The sequence below is a fragment of the Vanacampus margaritifer genome, chromosome 13 (assembly GCF_051991255.1).
Source record: "Vanacampus margaritifer isolate UIUO_Vmar chromosome 13, RoL_Vmar_1.0, whole genome shotgun sequence".
Lineage (NCBI taxonomy): Eukaryota > Metazoa > Chordata > Actinopteri > Syngnathiformes > Syngnathidae > Vanacampus > Vanacampus margaritifer.
The window spans coordinates 15,919,128-15,935,893 of NC_135444.1; the positions used below are offsets into that span (position 1 = coordinate 15,919,128).

Below are 16,766 nucleotides of genomic sequence, written 5' to 3' on the forward strand. Positions count from 1 at the left end.
AAACAGTGAAAGCATATTTTTAATGAGGGATGGAGATTAAAAAAAGAAATATGAACACATGTACACTACAGTCATTCAATGCAAAGGCCATAATTGAAACAAGCCAGTCCTGTCCAGTTGTTCTGGTCTAAAACTTCTTCCCTTTCTGCAATTTGTTGTGACGCCAAATATTTTCCTTTCGGAGACGCCTCCAGTACTCCCAGCTTTCCTCCTCCAACTCGTGAAGTTTGTACGGCGCCCCCAGGTTTAACTGATAGAGCCTGAAAAGCAATAAACCACGTGCTGCTTCACCAAAATATCAGGTTTTTCTTTGTGGCCAGATGCATTTGACAAAATTATTTTCATTGTAGTAACAATGAGCCAGTGCAATTTTGATGGATGGAAATAAAAATCTAACAACGCATGTCCGTTATTTGCATCTTTATTTGCATCATTGCCCAAATATGACGATAATACTAATTTGCACCAAAATGGAAGGGATATAAAAAGTTTCTCACCATTCTGGATATTCCTCCACTGGTTTGAGTTGGGGGTCATCGCCTTCTTTGTAGATGTTTGCCCCCACTGCATAAGTAGTCAGTCTGACTGGATCTTTACACACCTCTGGTCCTTTGAACTCTTCTTTAACCATCCCCCTTCCTTTACCTTTAGCGACTGGAGGAGCGTCAACGTTATTGAAAACGCATCGCCATTGAAGGAACGAAAATGCACCTTTACTGAAAAGCTACTTTACTCACCCACTTTTTTTGCATATCCACAAGCTTGTAACTTGTTTAACGGGTTATTCCTGCGGAGAATTATAAATGGCGCATTGTTTGTGATGTGTTTCGTTAAAAATGCGAGGCTAAATAAACTGTGGCCTGACATTTTTACAATAAGTTGCTTACGACAGGCGACATTAGCGAACCATGCTACAATTTGACATTCAGTCTTCTACTTTCTTCCGGCCACCCAGTTATGCAGTTATGGCACTTCTGAATCTACACTGCCGCCTGTGGACGAAAAGGCGCAGTACATGCGTTTTTAACTTCTGTGTTTCATAAAACTAACTGCCTTCATTTCAAGATTACGCGTCTTCGTTATATCTGTATCGAAGCAATAATGTATTAACAGAAGTGCGTCCAAGTATGTGTGTTTTTAAGTTGTTGGTTTAATTAAATGCAAAATCAGATACGACAGACTGCACGTTATATCCTCCGTGTGTTGGTGGCGCTACACAGCTATAACACTGCTTTACCACCATCCATTAATATCAAAGAAGAAGAAGCATAAACATTTGTTTTTAAGGAGAACATGTCGGAGTATGAACACGTCCAGAAAAGTGCCCTAAAAATTAAGGGTGCTGGAAGCATTTCTTCTGGGAAAAAGTAAGTAAAGCACACAGATTGTTTACTTAACCAGCATTTTAACGTATTCCTGGTAGAGCTTGTGAATTTACTGGCTTTTAGTTCACGTCGCTGTCGTTCGAACGTTAGCTTTCGTGCTAACAATAATTCCATTTGTTGGCATATTTTGCTTGTTGTGTGTTTACTCAAAACTGCACATTAATAACACCGCAACTTGGCTTGGGATACTATTGAACGAAAAAAAAACACGGGGACCTTTAACAATGTCTTCGCTGCACCATAACAACGCCAGCCTATTAGCATATTACACAACACAGTGATTATCACTAAGGTTTAATGTAATGTGAATCAGTAGTGAAGAGCTGTCTGTAGAGGTCACTACAGTTTGTACAATATTTATCATACCTCATATAGTGCAGTTCTATACAGTATTTGATTACCTTTTAGGCTGTGTATCAAATTAACACGTGAGAGAGATAATTATTCTAAACCTGTGTCTTTATCACACATTTTCCCCAATGGAACGTATTCCCACAATAAAGGAGTTCTTACCGTGATGCATCCGGTGCTAAATAAATACCATCTTGTACAGTCTCAATCAAAACCAAGCACTGATGTCCTTTGTTCCAGGAAGAAGAAGAAGGACAAGGAGAGCAAGCATCGCATGGAGCAGATGGCCGCCAGCCAGAACGACGAGGAGGTGGAAGCCAAACGGGCGTACATGGAAAAAAGGACCCCCGCTCAAATCGCCTTTGACAAGATGCAAGAAAAGAGGGTATGTGTATTTTGTGGCGTTTAGGTGAGGTAAGAAAAAAAAGTCTAAATCTCAAAGTGGCATAACATTTTCAAGCAAGGTCCCCGTCATGAGCTAGACTGATGAGTTGCATCTTTTTTTTTGCACCGTAGCATTGCGGATTTTTATGTGGGCAACAAACTATAGTCTTCTGATGTCTAATCATTACAACCTTATTTTCATACGATTAGGCCTTTTTCTTCCCCAAAATGTATTTGTTCTGGTTGGATTCACTTTTTTTTTTTCTTGGAAAAAAATATTACAAATTAATAATAATAATATATATTTTTTAATCTACTTTGTTTTTCCTGGGGGGGGATAAATTATTTAAAAATTACTTTTTAGAAAGAATGCCTTCTTTTTAGAATACAAAATAATTTGAAATTACTCTTTTTCTAAAACGTTTTGTTTGGAAAAAAGTTTTTACCTGTAAAATATTAAAATTGTCCCTCACAACTGATTTGAATTCTTTCCCAATAGCAAATGGAAAGAATTTTGAACAAAGCCTCCAAGACACACAAACATCGAGTGGAGGTATGTTCTTCAGCACACACACACATTTTTGGATTGCATTTATTTTGATGATAATCCATCAGAAGAGTAGAAATAATTATTTTTCTTTTATGTATTTATTTCCAGGACTTCAATCGCCACCTGGACAACCTGACAGAACATTACGATATTCCTAAAGTCAGCTGGACCAAATAAATGGACAGAAATTTATCTTATTTGTTATTTTGAAGGTTATGTTATGGCAGTTTTATGTATTTACAATTAAAGTTGCTTACTATGATCACATGATCTTATTTCCCGTACAAGCCACTAGTGTCTCGTGCTTAAAGCGTAGTGAGAAACATGTGATGGTCTTGATTGGTTTGGAATTTCATACTCGTCTTAGTGGAAGCTAATTATTAGGATAACATATTTTCCTTCCATGTATTTAACAAAGACCTTTTTTTGTGTGTGTGTAAAATACACTATTTTCTTTTAAAGTCTGACTTTGGAGACAAGATTCCCCCCCCCCCCCCCCCCAAATATAACATTTTTTGAAGAAAAAAAAAATTCTCCTCGCATATTTTTCTCCAAAAACAGATTTCGCATAAATATTAAGCTTTCTTGGGAAATTATTTTCCTCACAAAAATATAAAATGAATTAAGAAAAAACACTCAACTATTTAAAAAAAAAAAAACGGTCTTGAAGTACAACTTATCCCAAAATCTAACCGTAAAACCCCACTTTAAAAAAAAAGGGGAAAAATAAAGCTTTTTAATAACATAACTTTTTCGAGAAGAACACATGCAAAATAAAACTTTGTGGAAAAATAATTTACTCTGAAACAACAACTGTTTCAGTCATTTCTGGTGTGTTAAATAAAAATGCGAAACGTGTGCTTCGGTGTTGCTTTTTAATTCATTCATATCATACATAATGTCAACCACAGCCCATTTGGAAACAATTAGCATGGCACATGATGTAAAAATCCAATCCAACTGGACCGACACAACCAATACGTTGTGCTGCAACATTCAATTCCCCTTCAGCCCAGCCACGATGTCGCTCCCGTGATACCCGCGTATTAAATTAAGCGTCCGCGATGAACTTTGACCTGGCTCACTTGGGTCCCAGCATTTCACTGGGCTTGACCCAGCGGTCAAACTCCTCTTCGGTGAGGTATCCCAGCTCAACGGCCACCGCTTTGAGCGTGGAGCCCTTCTTGTGCGCCGTCTTGGCGATGGTGGCCGCCTTGTCGTAGCCGATGTGCGGGTTGAGCGCCGTCACCAGCATGAGCGACTCGTTCATCAGCTTTTCGATCCTCTCCGTGTTGGCCTGGATGCCCGACACGCAGTTGGCGCTGAAAGAGACCGCCGCGTCGCCCAGCAGGCGCGCCGAGTTGAGCACGTTCTTGGCCATCATGGGCTTGAAGACGTTGAGCTCAAAATGGCCGTTGCTGCCGCCCACCGTCACCGCCACGTGGTTGCCCATCACCTGGGCGGCCACCATGGTCATGGCCTCGCACTGCGTGGGGTTGACCTTGCCGGGCATGATGCTGCTGCCCGGCTCGTTCTCGGGCAGGATGAGTTCGCCCAGGCCCGAGCGCGGGCCCGAGCCCAGGAAGCGAACGTCGTTGGCGATCTTCATCATGCTCACCGCTATCGTGTTGAGGGCGCCGCTGAGCTCCACCAGAGCGTCGTGCGCCGCCAGCGCTTCAAACTTGTTGGGCGCCGTCACGAAGGGCAGCCCGGTGAGGGATGACACGGTGGACGCTACCTTCTCGGCGAAGCCCACGCGCGTGTTGAGGCCCGTGCCCACGGCCGTGCCGCCGGCCGCCAGCTCGTACACGCGCGGCATCGCCGCCTTTACCCGCTCCAAGCTGTACTTGACCTGCTGCACGTACGCGCTGAACTCCTGGCCTAGCGAAAGCGGAACCGCGTCCTGCGTGTGCGTACGGCCGATCTTGATGATGTCCTTGAACTCCTCCGCCTTCGGAAGGGGAACAAAAAAAAAACATGGAAGATTTAAGTCTGAGTTTTACAAAGATGAAGTTGTTTGGGGCATAGCTGGGAGGAAAATACTTTTATTTATATATATTTATTTATATTTTGCGAAAAAACAGACAAAATGTCTTTTGAGAAAGACTATATTCAAATGGCAAAAAATGTTTGATTTTTTTATTTATATATTAAAAAAAAAAAGTCGTGACATTTTTAGAATAATTTTTTTCCATGACTTTTTCTCAAAAATACTGACTCACTCTCTCAAAAATACCAGATTTTTTATCTCTCAAAATGCACTACATTTTTCTAAAAATATATATATTGGGAGTTTTTATTTTGAAAAGTTATGTGATCATTTTTACTTCCGCACTCAGCAAAATTCTTAGTAAAGTATAAAAGTAGTCTTATTGTCTGTGCTGTCAAACGGGATTGGTTTGAGTGTTTACTCTTTAAAAAAAAAATAAAAATTCTAGGTCACCATCACCAGTTTTGTTTGTAAAGTGACTCAAATGTAGACTAAAGCAGCGCTCTTTTTGTTATACAATTTGCAGAGGATCACACTGTGTTTGCTTGGGTAGTTTTCTATGTCAACTGCTCTCTGATTTTCAATATTTTTTTTCTTTGTTCACCTGCCTGGTCCCCGAAAGTCAAGGCAACAGTATATACAACTTTTTTTTGTTATGTACAAATGATATATGTGTTTAAATACGTGCCTTGGCTGCCAGTGCGTCGTGCAAAGTCTGCAGGCCCGGGATAAGAACCTGGTGGACCTCCGTGGCTGCGGCGATGTGCATGGCCGTGGGGAAGGTATCGTTGGAGCTTTGGCTCTTGTTGACGTGGTCGTTGGGGTGGACCGGATCCTTGGAGCCAAGTTGCCCTCCCATGATCTCGATGGCTCGGTTGCTGATCACCTCGTTGACGTTCATGTTGGTTTGGGTTCCGGAGCCGGTCTGCCACACCACCAGAGGGAAATGATCGTCCAGCTTCCCAGCCGCCACCTCGTCCGCCGCCTGGCAAATGGCGTCTGCGATTTTAGGGTCCAAACCGTAGTCCTTATTGACCTGCGCCGCCGCTTTCTTCAAGATTCCGAAGGCGTGGATGAGCTGCAGCGGCATTCGCTCGGATGGTCCCCCGATCTTGAAGTTCATGGTGGATCTGACAGTCTGGGCGCCGTAGTACTTGTCCGCCGGGACCTTGAGCTCACCGAACGTGTCCTGCTCGATCCTGAAGTCCGAGCTGGCCATCCTGCATGGGTTTATGAGGAGCTTACAATCGGTGCGGACATTCGGCAAAGTCCGCAAGTTGCACTTTAGCTGCTGGACACGTCGAAAAGAGCGAAACATGGCTGCACATTAGAGGTGAACACGGAGGAGGTCACGCTCGCGACGCTGCCTTTCGCATGGGGCACTGTCATTGGGCGAATGGGAACGCCGAGACAGCTACAGCCAATCGGGAATCAGCAAGGTCGCCGTTTCCGGCATTGGTGGCCAATCAGAGGATGAGATCGGAAAAACGCCGTGAAGCTGTTTATAATACGGAACGATTATGTCCGGTTCAACGCGAAAGCGAAACATCATTTAAACAATAAACGTCACCATTGTTCGGACATTTTAAACGCCTTTTGTATGTTGTACTACGTTCAAATAAACAGTTAAAAAAAAAAGATCTTTAAATATTCTTCTATCTATCTATCCATCTATACATCCATCCATCAATTGAAGGAAGTTTTTGTGAAAGAACTACTATTACAACGACAAATTAAAAGCAAGTCAATTTATTTCCAGACAGATGATGAGTCTATACCTTTCAGAGCTCTGGGTCAATAGCTACGCCTATATAGTCTCTAGCCAAGACGATGTAGATTGACAGGTTATCTATTCCTGGACCCCTCTTATGCACTTTTTCAAAGCAGAAGTGAGGCGTTGTCTTTTTTTCTAATAATTGGTCCGTTGCCATGCAGGTGGGTGAATTCCAGTTCATAATGTCAGACGCTTCAATGCTTCATTGTCTATCAATGAGCCTTTAGTACTTGAAGTTCAAAACAGCCTGCCCTTGGCCTTCAGCTTGTCTCCCTGCAGGGCTGGACTGGCACAAAAAATCGGCCCTGGCAATTTGACTTGGCCCGCCGGCCCAACCCGGTCCCAGCCCAACTCTTGCCTAACATGTAGTTCTGCCGCTGATGTTTACTGATAATGTTTCAGTTTGCTATCTATATTAAAAATAGATGAATGGGCTGGTCCCTCTAAATTGTGGGCCAGTCTCTTAGGGTAAAATGTAGGAAAATAATAATCTAAAAGCACTGCATCGGCCCCAAAAAGAGACCGGCCTACCGGGCATCCTGCCAGATGGCCAGTCCAGCGCTGCTTCCCTGTCCTCCCCACGCTACACAAGAATTTTCCCATAATAATTCTACGCACTCATTTTTATCACAATAAAACATAATTAAATAAGTTAAAGTCAAGCCACGAACATGATTATATCGTTTTTTTTAGCTATCTATGATAAAGCAGCCTTTCTATCACTACTAATAAAATGTACAGTACTCTTTTTCACAAATAACTTTTTTTCTGGAAAATGTTGAACTTTTGTCCTTCACAACTTCAAGCATACTTCTTTTTTTTTACTTGAATAGATATATACGTCGTTATCATATGTGTCTTTGTCAAAACTTTTTCCTCAAAAATACATTTTTGAAATTAAAAATATACATTTACTTTCCTAACAAGGATTTTTTTTTTTATTCTGGAGGCGGGAGCAAAATCTCGAACGGAAGTCGCGGCGGTTGTCTGGGCTTGTATGTTCTCGCGGTAACGTTTAGCTTCGTACACCATTAGCTTCCCTTTAGCTAACGCTGTTGTTTCAGCTTTACGTGTCGACCTGGCCGCCGCGAACCGTGAGAGACACGCCGAGGGCCGAGCGGCTTGTATTCCTACTTTTGTTACCAGGCCGCCGAAGGGAGTGGGACCATGCCGCACAACTTCCAGCCCGGAGACCTGGTCTTCGCTAAAATGAAGGGCTACCCCCATTGGCCAGCCAGGGTAAGCAAGCTAACAGCGGCTGCAGGAGGAGGAGACGGAGGAGGAGGGGAAGCAAGCGAAGACATCCTTGCAACCGTGCGACATGGACACATACAATATCAGCATTATGTGGCTTTACGTTTTGCATTTGGCTTCTTTGTGGGCATGCACGGCTGATGGAAGAAGCCCGTTTTTGCATGCGTTGATGTCGGCCTCATCTTCATACATTACGAGCGAAGCTAACGTTATTTTCTTTTCGGACTGGCTTGCGACGTATCTTGCACAAACGACACAACTTTTCTATTAAACTCCTCGTCACCTCAACGTCAAAACGATTGACATCGGCTGCAGTGAACGAGACGAACATCTCCACAGTCATACGGTGTCGATATTGGGATGATTGATGCTGACATTTTTATTTGTATTTTTTTTAGATTGAAGACGTGGCTGATGGTGCAGTGAAGCCTCCACCTAATAAAATTCCAATTTTCTTCTTTGGGACTCATGAAACGTAAGTACACCACTGTTTTGCAGAAAATACTCATACTTTCATTTTGTGGTGTATCGTATTGATATTACTCAAATATCCTTCATTACTGTGCGCCGTAAATAAATACATATATGAATGAATGGATGCATGTTTTTAAGTAACATTATTAACAATAGAATATTGAGAAAAAATAGGGAAAAGTTGGTGACCTACTGTATTCGTATCATTGCAATTAACTCATTCACTGCCATTGACGGCTATCGATGTCAAAAATTCCTTTTAACTATTGCAAGTAGTTTAATTTTTTTCCCACTTTTGTTAACAAGAGTATGAAAACCTAGAAAAAAAAATATTGTACATTTGCAACAAATATAAAATTTGTGATTAATCGTGCGTTAACTATTGAAGTCATGGCGATTAATTACAATTACAACTTTTAATCGCCTAATGTGATTTTAAAAAAAAAAGGTAGTAAAAATTAGGGCCGTCAGGCGATAAAAATTCTAGGTTTTGATACTCTGAGTTGCGATGTCAACAACAATGGTGGTGTATGTGTAAATAAAGTTTTCACAAAATCCAATGGCAGTTAATGAGTTAACTCATTAACTGCCATTGACGGCTATAGACTTAAAAAAAATCATTTGAACTATTACTATTAGTTTCACATTTTTTTCCCACTTTTGTTAACAAGAGTATGAAAACCTAGATTAATTACAATTTAAAAAAAAATATTGTCTGACGCCCCTAATTTTTTTTATATTTGTTTTCTTTTTCTTTTTAATTTGGGGCATCAAGCAATCATTTTTTAAAATTGTAATTAATCACATGACTTCACTAGTTAACTCAAGAGTAATCACAAATTTTATATCTGTTCTAAATGTACAATAAAAAAAATCCTAGGTTTTCATACTCTTGTTGACAAAAAAGTGGGGAAAAATGCGAAACTAATAGAAATAGTTCAAATGAATTTTTGACGTCTATAGCCGTCAATGGCATTGAATGAGTTAATTCATGCTTACACGCTGAGGAACAAGAAAACCTCTTAATTTTTTATATAGTGAATTGCTTTTAATTAGTTTTTGTATTGTTTTACGTTGTCCTTTTGCAGTGCGTTTCTGGCCGCCAAGGACCTTTTTGCCTACGAAAAGTACAGCGATCGTTATGGAAAGCCCAACAAAAGGAAAGGCTTCAATGAAGGCTTATGGGAGATCCAGAACAATCCACACGCCTCCTACAGCGCTCCGCCGGTGGTAAGTTGCCCCTACTACCCTCTCTGCATTTATCATTTAAATATTCTGAGGATAGGTTCCACAAGAAAAATGCGAATGGTGAAATACGGCCGGGTTTATTAGGATTGTATTTTGACCTTAGCCCGCCAGCTCATCCGACAGCGAGGGCAACAACGCCGGCGGGGGAAGCAATGAAGACGAGGAGGACGACGACGAAGAAGCACCCGCGCCCAGGAAGGCGGAGTCGGCAAGCGAGGTGGATTCTGATTCCGCCAGTGAAGATCAAGGAAAGGGGCGAGGAGGAGGAGGGGCGAAGAGGAAGCCGCCGGCATCTAAGGTACACTTGTTTTTCGAGATTTCTGCGTTTTCCCTTCTTTAAATACAGTCAATCAATTTATTTGTAATTATCCATTGTGTCCTCTTTTAGCGTCCCCCTCCCCCGAAAAAGACTCGCCGCTCATCCAGTGATAGAGATGTGGAAAGCGGATCCCCATCAGAGTCAGAAGCCACCCCTTCCGAGTCGGAGTCTGGCAAGAACAGCGACCAGGTCAGTAGAAACAAAACAAAAAAAACAAAAAAAATACAACATGGCGTCATGTCATGTTTCATGTTTGATAGGATTTTACTCCAGAGAAGAAAGCAGTTGGGCGAGGTGGAAAAAAAGCAGCAACAGCAGGTAGAGGGAAGAAAAAGGTACATGACTTTTTTTGCTTCTTCAGTTTTTTTTCGACAGCATTTTTTCATTTATCAATCATCGATATAAATCATCTAGAATGGTTAAAAAACAAACCCAGAGCCAAATTAAAGACATTTTTCTGGGCCCGTGCAGAAAAATTCATCCAACTCGGATTCAGACTCAGAATCCGGATCCGAGAAGAAAGCGGCAGACAGCGACTCGGAGGATGAGAAGCCCCGACCGGCTGTGTCCGGTTCCGAGTCTCAGTCCGGCTCCAAGTCAGACTCGGAATCAGACCCGCCTCCGCGGAAGGCTCCACCGGCACGCAAAAAAGCTGCGGGCAAGTTTGAAAGATTAATTCTTTTTTTTTTGTGTTCAATGCTTATTTCCTGTATTCTCATCTACAGATAAACCTGCGCCAAAGCCCCGTGCACGGAAACCCAAAGCTCCGCCTCCAAAGCGAGCAGCATCGTCGTCATCAGACAGCGACAGGTCAGACTGCTTCCCCGAATGTACACAAACAAGTTACATTCCAGAAGGTTGTTTGTATCTTGATTGGCATCTTGCTTGACTGCAAACCTCTTTAAAAAAATGTTTTTGCCGATTCCAAATTGGATATGCAGGAAAAACCCTGAAACACGGCGGTCCGTTCATATGCCTGAACATTCAGAACTTCGATGTCCGTAAATAGGCTAACGTCTTTATTAGGGGTGGGAATCTTTGAATGTCTCACGATTCAATTCCGATTTTTGAGTGTGCGATTCGATTTAGAATCGATTTTCGATAAAGAGCGATTTTTTTTTTATTATTTTTTTTTTACGATTCAATTTAGAATCGATTTTCGATAAAAAGCGATTTTTTTTTTTGTTCAAAATGATTTGATTGACAATGATTTTTGCTTCAATTTAAACATGTTCAAGGAATCGTAACGATCTACTCTAGTCTGACTCGCTAATGCTAATTAGTGCTCTACTCGCGGCACTTTTAACACTCAAAAAAACGGCTCCACGCTGCAAAAAAAAAAACACTTTTATTGGAATAACTTGATCGGGACTATTTCCTTCTACTCTCTAATGTGGCTACAACTTAACAGTGTATCAGACCGCGTGGAACCACACTGCCCCTAAGTGGCCAAATTGGGTACAACATGAACAGCGCTCCCAATAAAGGCACACACAAACAAAGTTAAGACAGTATAACATTATTTAAATAAAATTGACATTTAAAAATCGATTCTGAATCGTACTAAATGAAAATCGCGATTCTTATGAGAATCGATTTTTTTTTTTTATACACCCGACCTCGTTCTAACCAATGTCGGGGCCCTGTGTCGACAGCGACAGCGAGCCGGACCGTATCAGCGAGTGGAAGAAACGAGACGAGGAGCGGCGGCGTGAGCTGGAGGAGCGGCGGAAAAAGGAGGAGGCGGAGGAGCTTCGGCGGCTACGGGAGCGCGAGAAGGAGGAGGAGGAGAAGCGGAAAAGAGAGAAGGAGGTGAAAAAGGGCAGCAGCAGCAGCTCGGACGAAGGCGTCGACGAACACCCGCTCAAGAGGTCCAAGAAACCCCCTCCGCCACCGATCCCGGCGCCATCTGATTCAGACTCTTCACCGTCTGCTGAGGTAACATGCGCTTGATTCTTAGGGCGCACATTGTTTAAAAAACTTAGTCTGGGGAAGAAAATTTTTTTTTTAATTTTTATTTTTTGTATTTGCCTTTATTTTGCTGTTTTACTCTTCTCAGAATCTGTTCAAAATTCCCTTACCTAAATAAATCAATGTTAAATAAATATTTCAGAAATGCTAGAAATAATCCACAGTCATCCTTAAAAAAATATATAAAAATGTTGAATTTTCAAAAATTGTTTGGAAAAAATTTGTATGTGTCAAAAGGTGAAAAAAACTGCCAAGAAGTCGGACAACCAAAACAAAGGCCGACTAAAGAAGGCAAAGGAGAGAAAAGAGAAGGAGCTGAAAGAGAAGAAAGCCAAACGGTCTGAGGAGAAGTCCAGAGCCAGGCGAGCCCACATTTGACATGACAACTCGCACGCACTCTGGCAACAAGAATGAATGAATTGAGTTTTCTCTTTTTATAGATCCAAGCCGGAAAAACCTCGACACAAACCGGAGAGGCATCCACAGAAGAAAATAGAAAAGAAAAAGGGTTAGGAAATTTCTCACCGAGTTACAATGAGGCAGAACATAGTTGAAGAAGTTTCCGGAAGCTTTAGTAGTTTCACATCGGAATTGGAAATGAATACACTGTAAATGTTTGTTCTGTGCATCCTGTTTCAGAACCATCACCAGAGGAAAAACTTCAGAAACTCCACACAGACATTAAGTTTGCGCTCAAAGTGGACAACCCCGTAAGTGGTCATTTATTGATTCATATTGATATAGCCTAGCCCAGGGGTGCTCAAGTTCGGTCCTCGAGAGCCCCTATCCAGCCTGTTTTCCATGTTTCCCCCCCCTAAAGCACAGCTGAATCTAATGATCAGCTAATCAGCAAGCTTTGCAGAAGCCTGATAACGATCCTGGTCATGAATCAGGTGTGTTAGTGGAGAGAAACATGGAAAACAGGCTGGATAGCGGCTCTCGAGGACCGAACTTGAGCACCCCTGGCCTAGCCCGACGTGTCACGTGAATGAGCCGCGTAATTGTGTACCGCGCAGGACATCGAGCGGTGTCTACAAGCCTTGGAAGAGCTGGAAGCCGTGCCCGTCACCAGCCAGATCCTCCACAAGAACGCCGACGTCATCGCCACGCTTAAAAAGGTGCGCCTCTCCTCCTCCTCCTCCTCCTCCTCCAACTGGCACCTTAGAATCAAAATTCAGCTGCAGGGGCTCAGTGTTCTCCCGCTGTCTTTATTTAGATTCGGCGGTATAAGGCCAGCTCCGCCGTCATGGAGAAGGCCAGTGAGGTGTACAACAAGTTAAAACTCCGCTTTGTGGGCAAAGCAGAAACGGCAGCTAAACCGAAAACTGACAAGGACGGAGAGGACGATGCGAAGGAGACACAAGACATAGGTAAAAAAAAAAATATATATATATATTATTATTATTTTTTTAAATCATTAAATTTTAGGGCATGATCAGAAAGCTTTAAATGTGTATCGCCAGACGCCACCGCCGTGAACGGAGAATCGCAAGAGAAAAAGGACGAAGACGGAGAAGAAAAAACAGCCGAAGCTCAGAGCAACGAGCACGAGAATTCAAGTCCAATTAGGTGAATGTGATGTGCTTGTTTATTCTTTTTTTATTTGTCAGTGATTTATTACTATGAGGGTAAATTTCTCTTGTAATCCAGATGAGGGTGTAGGAAGCAGCCAGGCGTTAGGAATTCTTAGAAAGGCTTGAGTCAAAAAGGCAAAAATGTCATATGTAATATATATATTTTAGTGGAAATAAAAATTTCCTTGGAAAAAAATAGGACTTTTTAACTTTAGCTTTATCCTCATTACTTTATACAATATATATATTAATACAATAATACAACTCTAATCCTGAATGGTGACTGTTTTCTTTTTTTAACCCATTCACTGCCATTGACGGCTATTGACGTCAAAAATTCATTTGAACTATTTCTATTAGTTTAACATTTTTTTCCCACCTTTGTTAACAAGAGTATGAAAACCTACGAAAAAAAGTTATTGTACATTTAGAACAAATATCAAATTTATGATTAATCGTGAGTTAACTATTGAAGTCATGCAATTAATTACAATTAAAATTTTGGAGTGTCGGGCAATTCATAATTCAAAATCATAATTAATCGCATGACTTCACGAGTTAACTCAATTAATCACAAATTTTATATCTGTTCTAAATGTACAAAAAAATATTTTTTTCATGCTCTTGTTAACAAAAGTGGAAAAAAATGTTTAACTAATAGAAATAGTTCAAATGAATATTTGACGTCTATAACCGTCAATGGCAGTGAATGAGTTAAATAGGTTTTTCCACTCGTAGGATTACTACTAATTTATTGGAAAATACTACTTAATTTTTGTAAAATAACTTTTTTTTTCTCTCTTGTAGAAATACTACTTTCTTGTTCGATTAGTACTTATTTACTTAGAAAAATTACATTTAATGTTATAAGATTACTACAGTGCATTTTTCTCACACAAAAAAAACATGATTATACTTGTAAGATTGTTACTTTTTTTTACTTGGAAAATTTTATGTTATTCTTGTAAAATACTTTTTGGGTAAGAATACAACTTCATTGTCATAAGATTACTGTTACTATAACTATTCTTGTAAGATTACACTTTTCTGACAAAATACGACTTAACGTTTATTTAATTGAGGAAAATACCACTTTATTTTCACCTCGAAAATATTTTTTTCTTGCAAAAGTGCTACTTTTTGGTAAAAAAAAAAAATTCTAAGAAAAAAAAAATGCAACAAAAATATGACTACTACTAAAAAACACAACTTTGTTCTTCCAAGATTATTAATTTTTTCGTCTTGGAAAAATATGATTATTTTCGCATGATTACTACCTTTTCATGTAGATAATATACCCAAAAAAATATTAAGATTCCTACTTTAACGTTAACTCTTTGACTGCCAAAAACGTTAAATAACGTTTAGTAAAATCCTATGGAGGAGTGCCAAAGACTTTAAAAGATGTTTTTTTCAAAACAGAGGTGAAACTAACCATTTTCTATTGTTGATTACTGAAAAACGGAATAAGGTAGAAACAAACTTTTTTTTCTGATAAAAGATGAGAGTTCAATCTTTCATTTGGTAGTATGTGTGTTTCCATAGTCCAAACACATAATTTTCTGTGGACCTTGAAAGATCAGTCAAAAATGCTTAAATCGGCTGGCACCCACGGCATCCCTTTTCTGAAAACGTCTGGCAGTCAAAGAGTTAAGTATGCAGCCGAGAAATGATGGGAGATCAAATTTGGAGGGGAAAAATGTGGCTCAATCACTGAAACAAAACAGAAAAATTGCCATAATGATTATTTATACTTTTCGGCGCAGGCGTTGCCCAGACAGCCCGGAGGATACCGATGAATACACCCGAGCAAACAACAATAACATTTCTGCAGAGATGGAGGCATCATCCCCTGCTGAAAGTTAAACAAAAGACGCCCTCCAAACAACCACTGCAGTGGACCAAGTGCTAAAGATGGAAGACAAGACAGGAAGGGAGCCATCAACACTGCGCCACAATCACCACCACCTGCTATACGTCATTGTCCACGCTACGGACATTTTCAACTGTTCACACTATGAGTAGATTTGTCGTTGTTGTTTTTTTTGGCCATTTTGTCAGCGCAGAAATGAAATATTACAATTGTGAACGTTTTTTGCTGGATGTCACATCTTAAGTTGCACGAATGTCTTCTCTTACATGACTTGGTTCTGTTTTTTTGTTGTTGTTTTTTTTTTTTTACCTCTGTCTGTCATACTGTACACACATAGGTTTAATACGTGCACTTGAGAACTCAAATTTGGCCTGATGAAGGTATGCTTTAAAAAATTTGAATATTGGTCAATTTTTCACTTAGATCCCGGATATCTATCAGCTTCCTTCCGTATTATTGTTATTTTTTTAATAATATATATAAATGCTACAAAACATCACAAAGAGCACCTCTTGTTTGTATTTGACATTTTGAGAGTGGTGAATTTGTCTTAAGTTTGTGTGTGTTTTTTTTTATGTGTAAGGCAATTAAATGAGTTAACAGGTCCACTGACTTTTTATAGCTTTGTTTTCACATATTTGCAAAAAAAACAAAAAAAGAAACAAAAAAAACAAATCAATGGCATTACACACTTGCACACGCATTGTCTCGCTGTAATTTTTGCTTATAATAAGCCTGTGTGTTGTCATAATTGCCCTCCAAAATGTGGAGATTTCATGTAGCTACAGACTTAAATGAAATCCCTCAATAATAAACAGTACAAACGGCAGGTGCTGTATGTTAGCATTTCTATCCTTCCCTTAATTGAGACTAATAAAAAAGCCTATGCATGGTTTTGATTTTACGAGTAATTTGTGTGAATTTGCATCTCACCTGGATGTTCGGTTTCATAATATAATAAAAGATTTTCATAATATCACAATAAAAGATGACTACATGTACATTTAGCATTTTCTAATTGGTTAATTCTAAATGTATGAATAATTTAAAAAAAAATACGATAAAACTAAAATTATAAATGCATCCATCCATCCATTTTCTTAACCGCTTGTCCTCACAAGGGTATTATAAATGCAATAATTGAAAAAAAATAAAATAAAATTGGTTCTAATTAAATTATTTTATAAAGTATATTAAATAGAAAGAAAATGTGTATTAGTGAAATAATTTTAGAAAGTTAGAAATAATTGGTTAAATAATTAATAGTTAAATGCTTTATAAATAAAACGTGTTATTAAAACTACTGGATTGGTTAATACAATTACTTAACCATAAAATACATCAAATGAGCATGATTTCTGTTATAATTAGGAATTTCACATAAAATACAAATTCATTAGCCAAATTAGTATTTTTTTTATTTTCGTCAGTAATTTGCAAATTGATTTGAATGCTGGAAAACAATTATTAATACATAAACAATAACATACATATACTGTAAAAACAAATGCCACCCCTGTACCAAATGAATAATAATAATAATAATAATAACTAGAAAAATTCCCGCGGAAAAATAATGATAATAATAATGACAGATAGGTGTGCATGTGCGTGTGTGT

At 39.7% G+C, this 16,766-nt stretch overlaps 4 protein-coding genes across 5 annotated transcripts; 2 read left to right on the plus strand and 2 right to left on the minus strand.

The window, feature by feature from the left end:
• Nucleotide 1: 1 nt before the first annotated feature.
• On the minus strand, nt 2-954 carry mrpl54 (mitochondrial ribosomal protein L54). 2 transcript variants are annotated; one of them, XM_077583275.1, is made up of 3 exons: nt 738-954; nt 498-654; nt 2-260 (listed from the first exon to the last, which is right to left on the minus strand). In XM_077583275.1, the coding sequence occupies exons 1-3, from the start codon at nt 865-867 to the stop codon at nt 128-130; spliced, it is 420 nt and encodes a 139-aa protein (XP_077439401.1). In that variant the 5' UTR covers nt 868-954; the 3' UTR covers nt 2-127. The 2 variants fall into 2 exon arrangements, with proteins under 2 accessions (XP_077439401.1, XP_077439402.1); XM_077583276.1 differs by having other exon boundaries at nt 742-890.
• Nucleotides 955-1,228: 274 nt separating this feature from the next.
• fam32a (family with sequence similarity 32 member A) lies at nt 1,229-3,528 on the plus strand. The gene is made up of 4 exons (XM_077583279.1): nt 1,229-1,367; nt 1,977-2,121; nt 2,620-2,673; nt 2,779-3,528. Exons 1-4 carry the CDS (start codon nt 1,294-1,296, stop codon nt 2,845-2,847), a joined length of 342 nt encoding a protein of 113 aa, XP_077439405.1. The 5' UTR covers nt 1,229-1,293; the 3' UTR covers nt 2,848-3,528.
• A 3-nt stretch (nt 3,529-3,531) lies between these two features.
• Nucleotides 3,532-6,049, minus strand: fh (fumarate hydratase). The gene is made up of 2 exons (XM_077583267.1): nt 5,349-6,049; nt 3,532-4,621 (listed from the first exon to the last, which is right to left on the minus strand). Exons 1-2 carry the CDS (start codon nt 5,976-5,978, stop codon nt 3,752-3,754), a joined length of 1,500 nt encoding a protein of 499 aa, XP_077439393.1. The 5' UTR covers nt 5,979-6,049; the 3' UTR covers nt 3,532-3,751.
• A 1,347-nt stretch (nt 6,050-7,396) lies between these two features.
• hdgfl2 (HDGF like 2) lies at nt 7,397-16,046 on the plus strand. Its single transcript, XM_077585062.1, has 16 exons — nt 7,397-7,673; nt 8,087-8,163; nt 9,251-9,392; nt 9,514-9,708; nt 9,799-9,918; nt 9,990-10,064; nt 10,201-10,387; nt 10,455-10,539; nt 11,385-11,667; nt 11,938-12,062; nt 12,141-12,208; nt 12,340-12,410; nt 12,717-12,818; nt 12,917-13,070; nt 13,164-13,269; nt 15,041-16,046. Exons 1-16 carry the CDS (start codon nt 7,602-7,604, stop codon nt 15,138-15,140), a joined length of 1,962 nt encoding a protein of 653 aa, XP_077441188.1. The 5' UTR covers nt 7,397-7,601; the 3' UTR covers nt 15,141-16,046.
• Nucleotides 16,047-16,766: the final 720 nt, after the last annotated feature.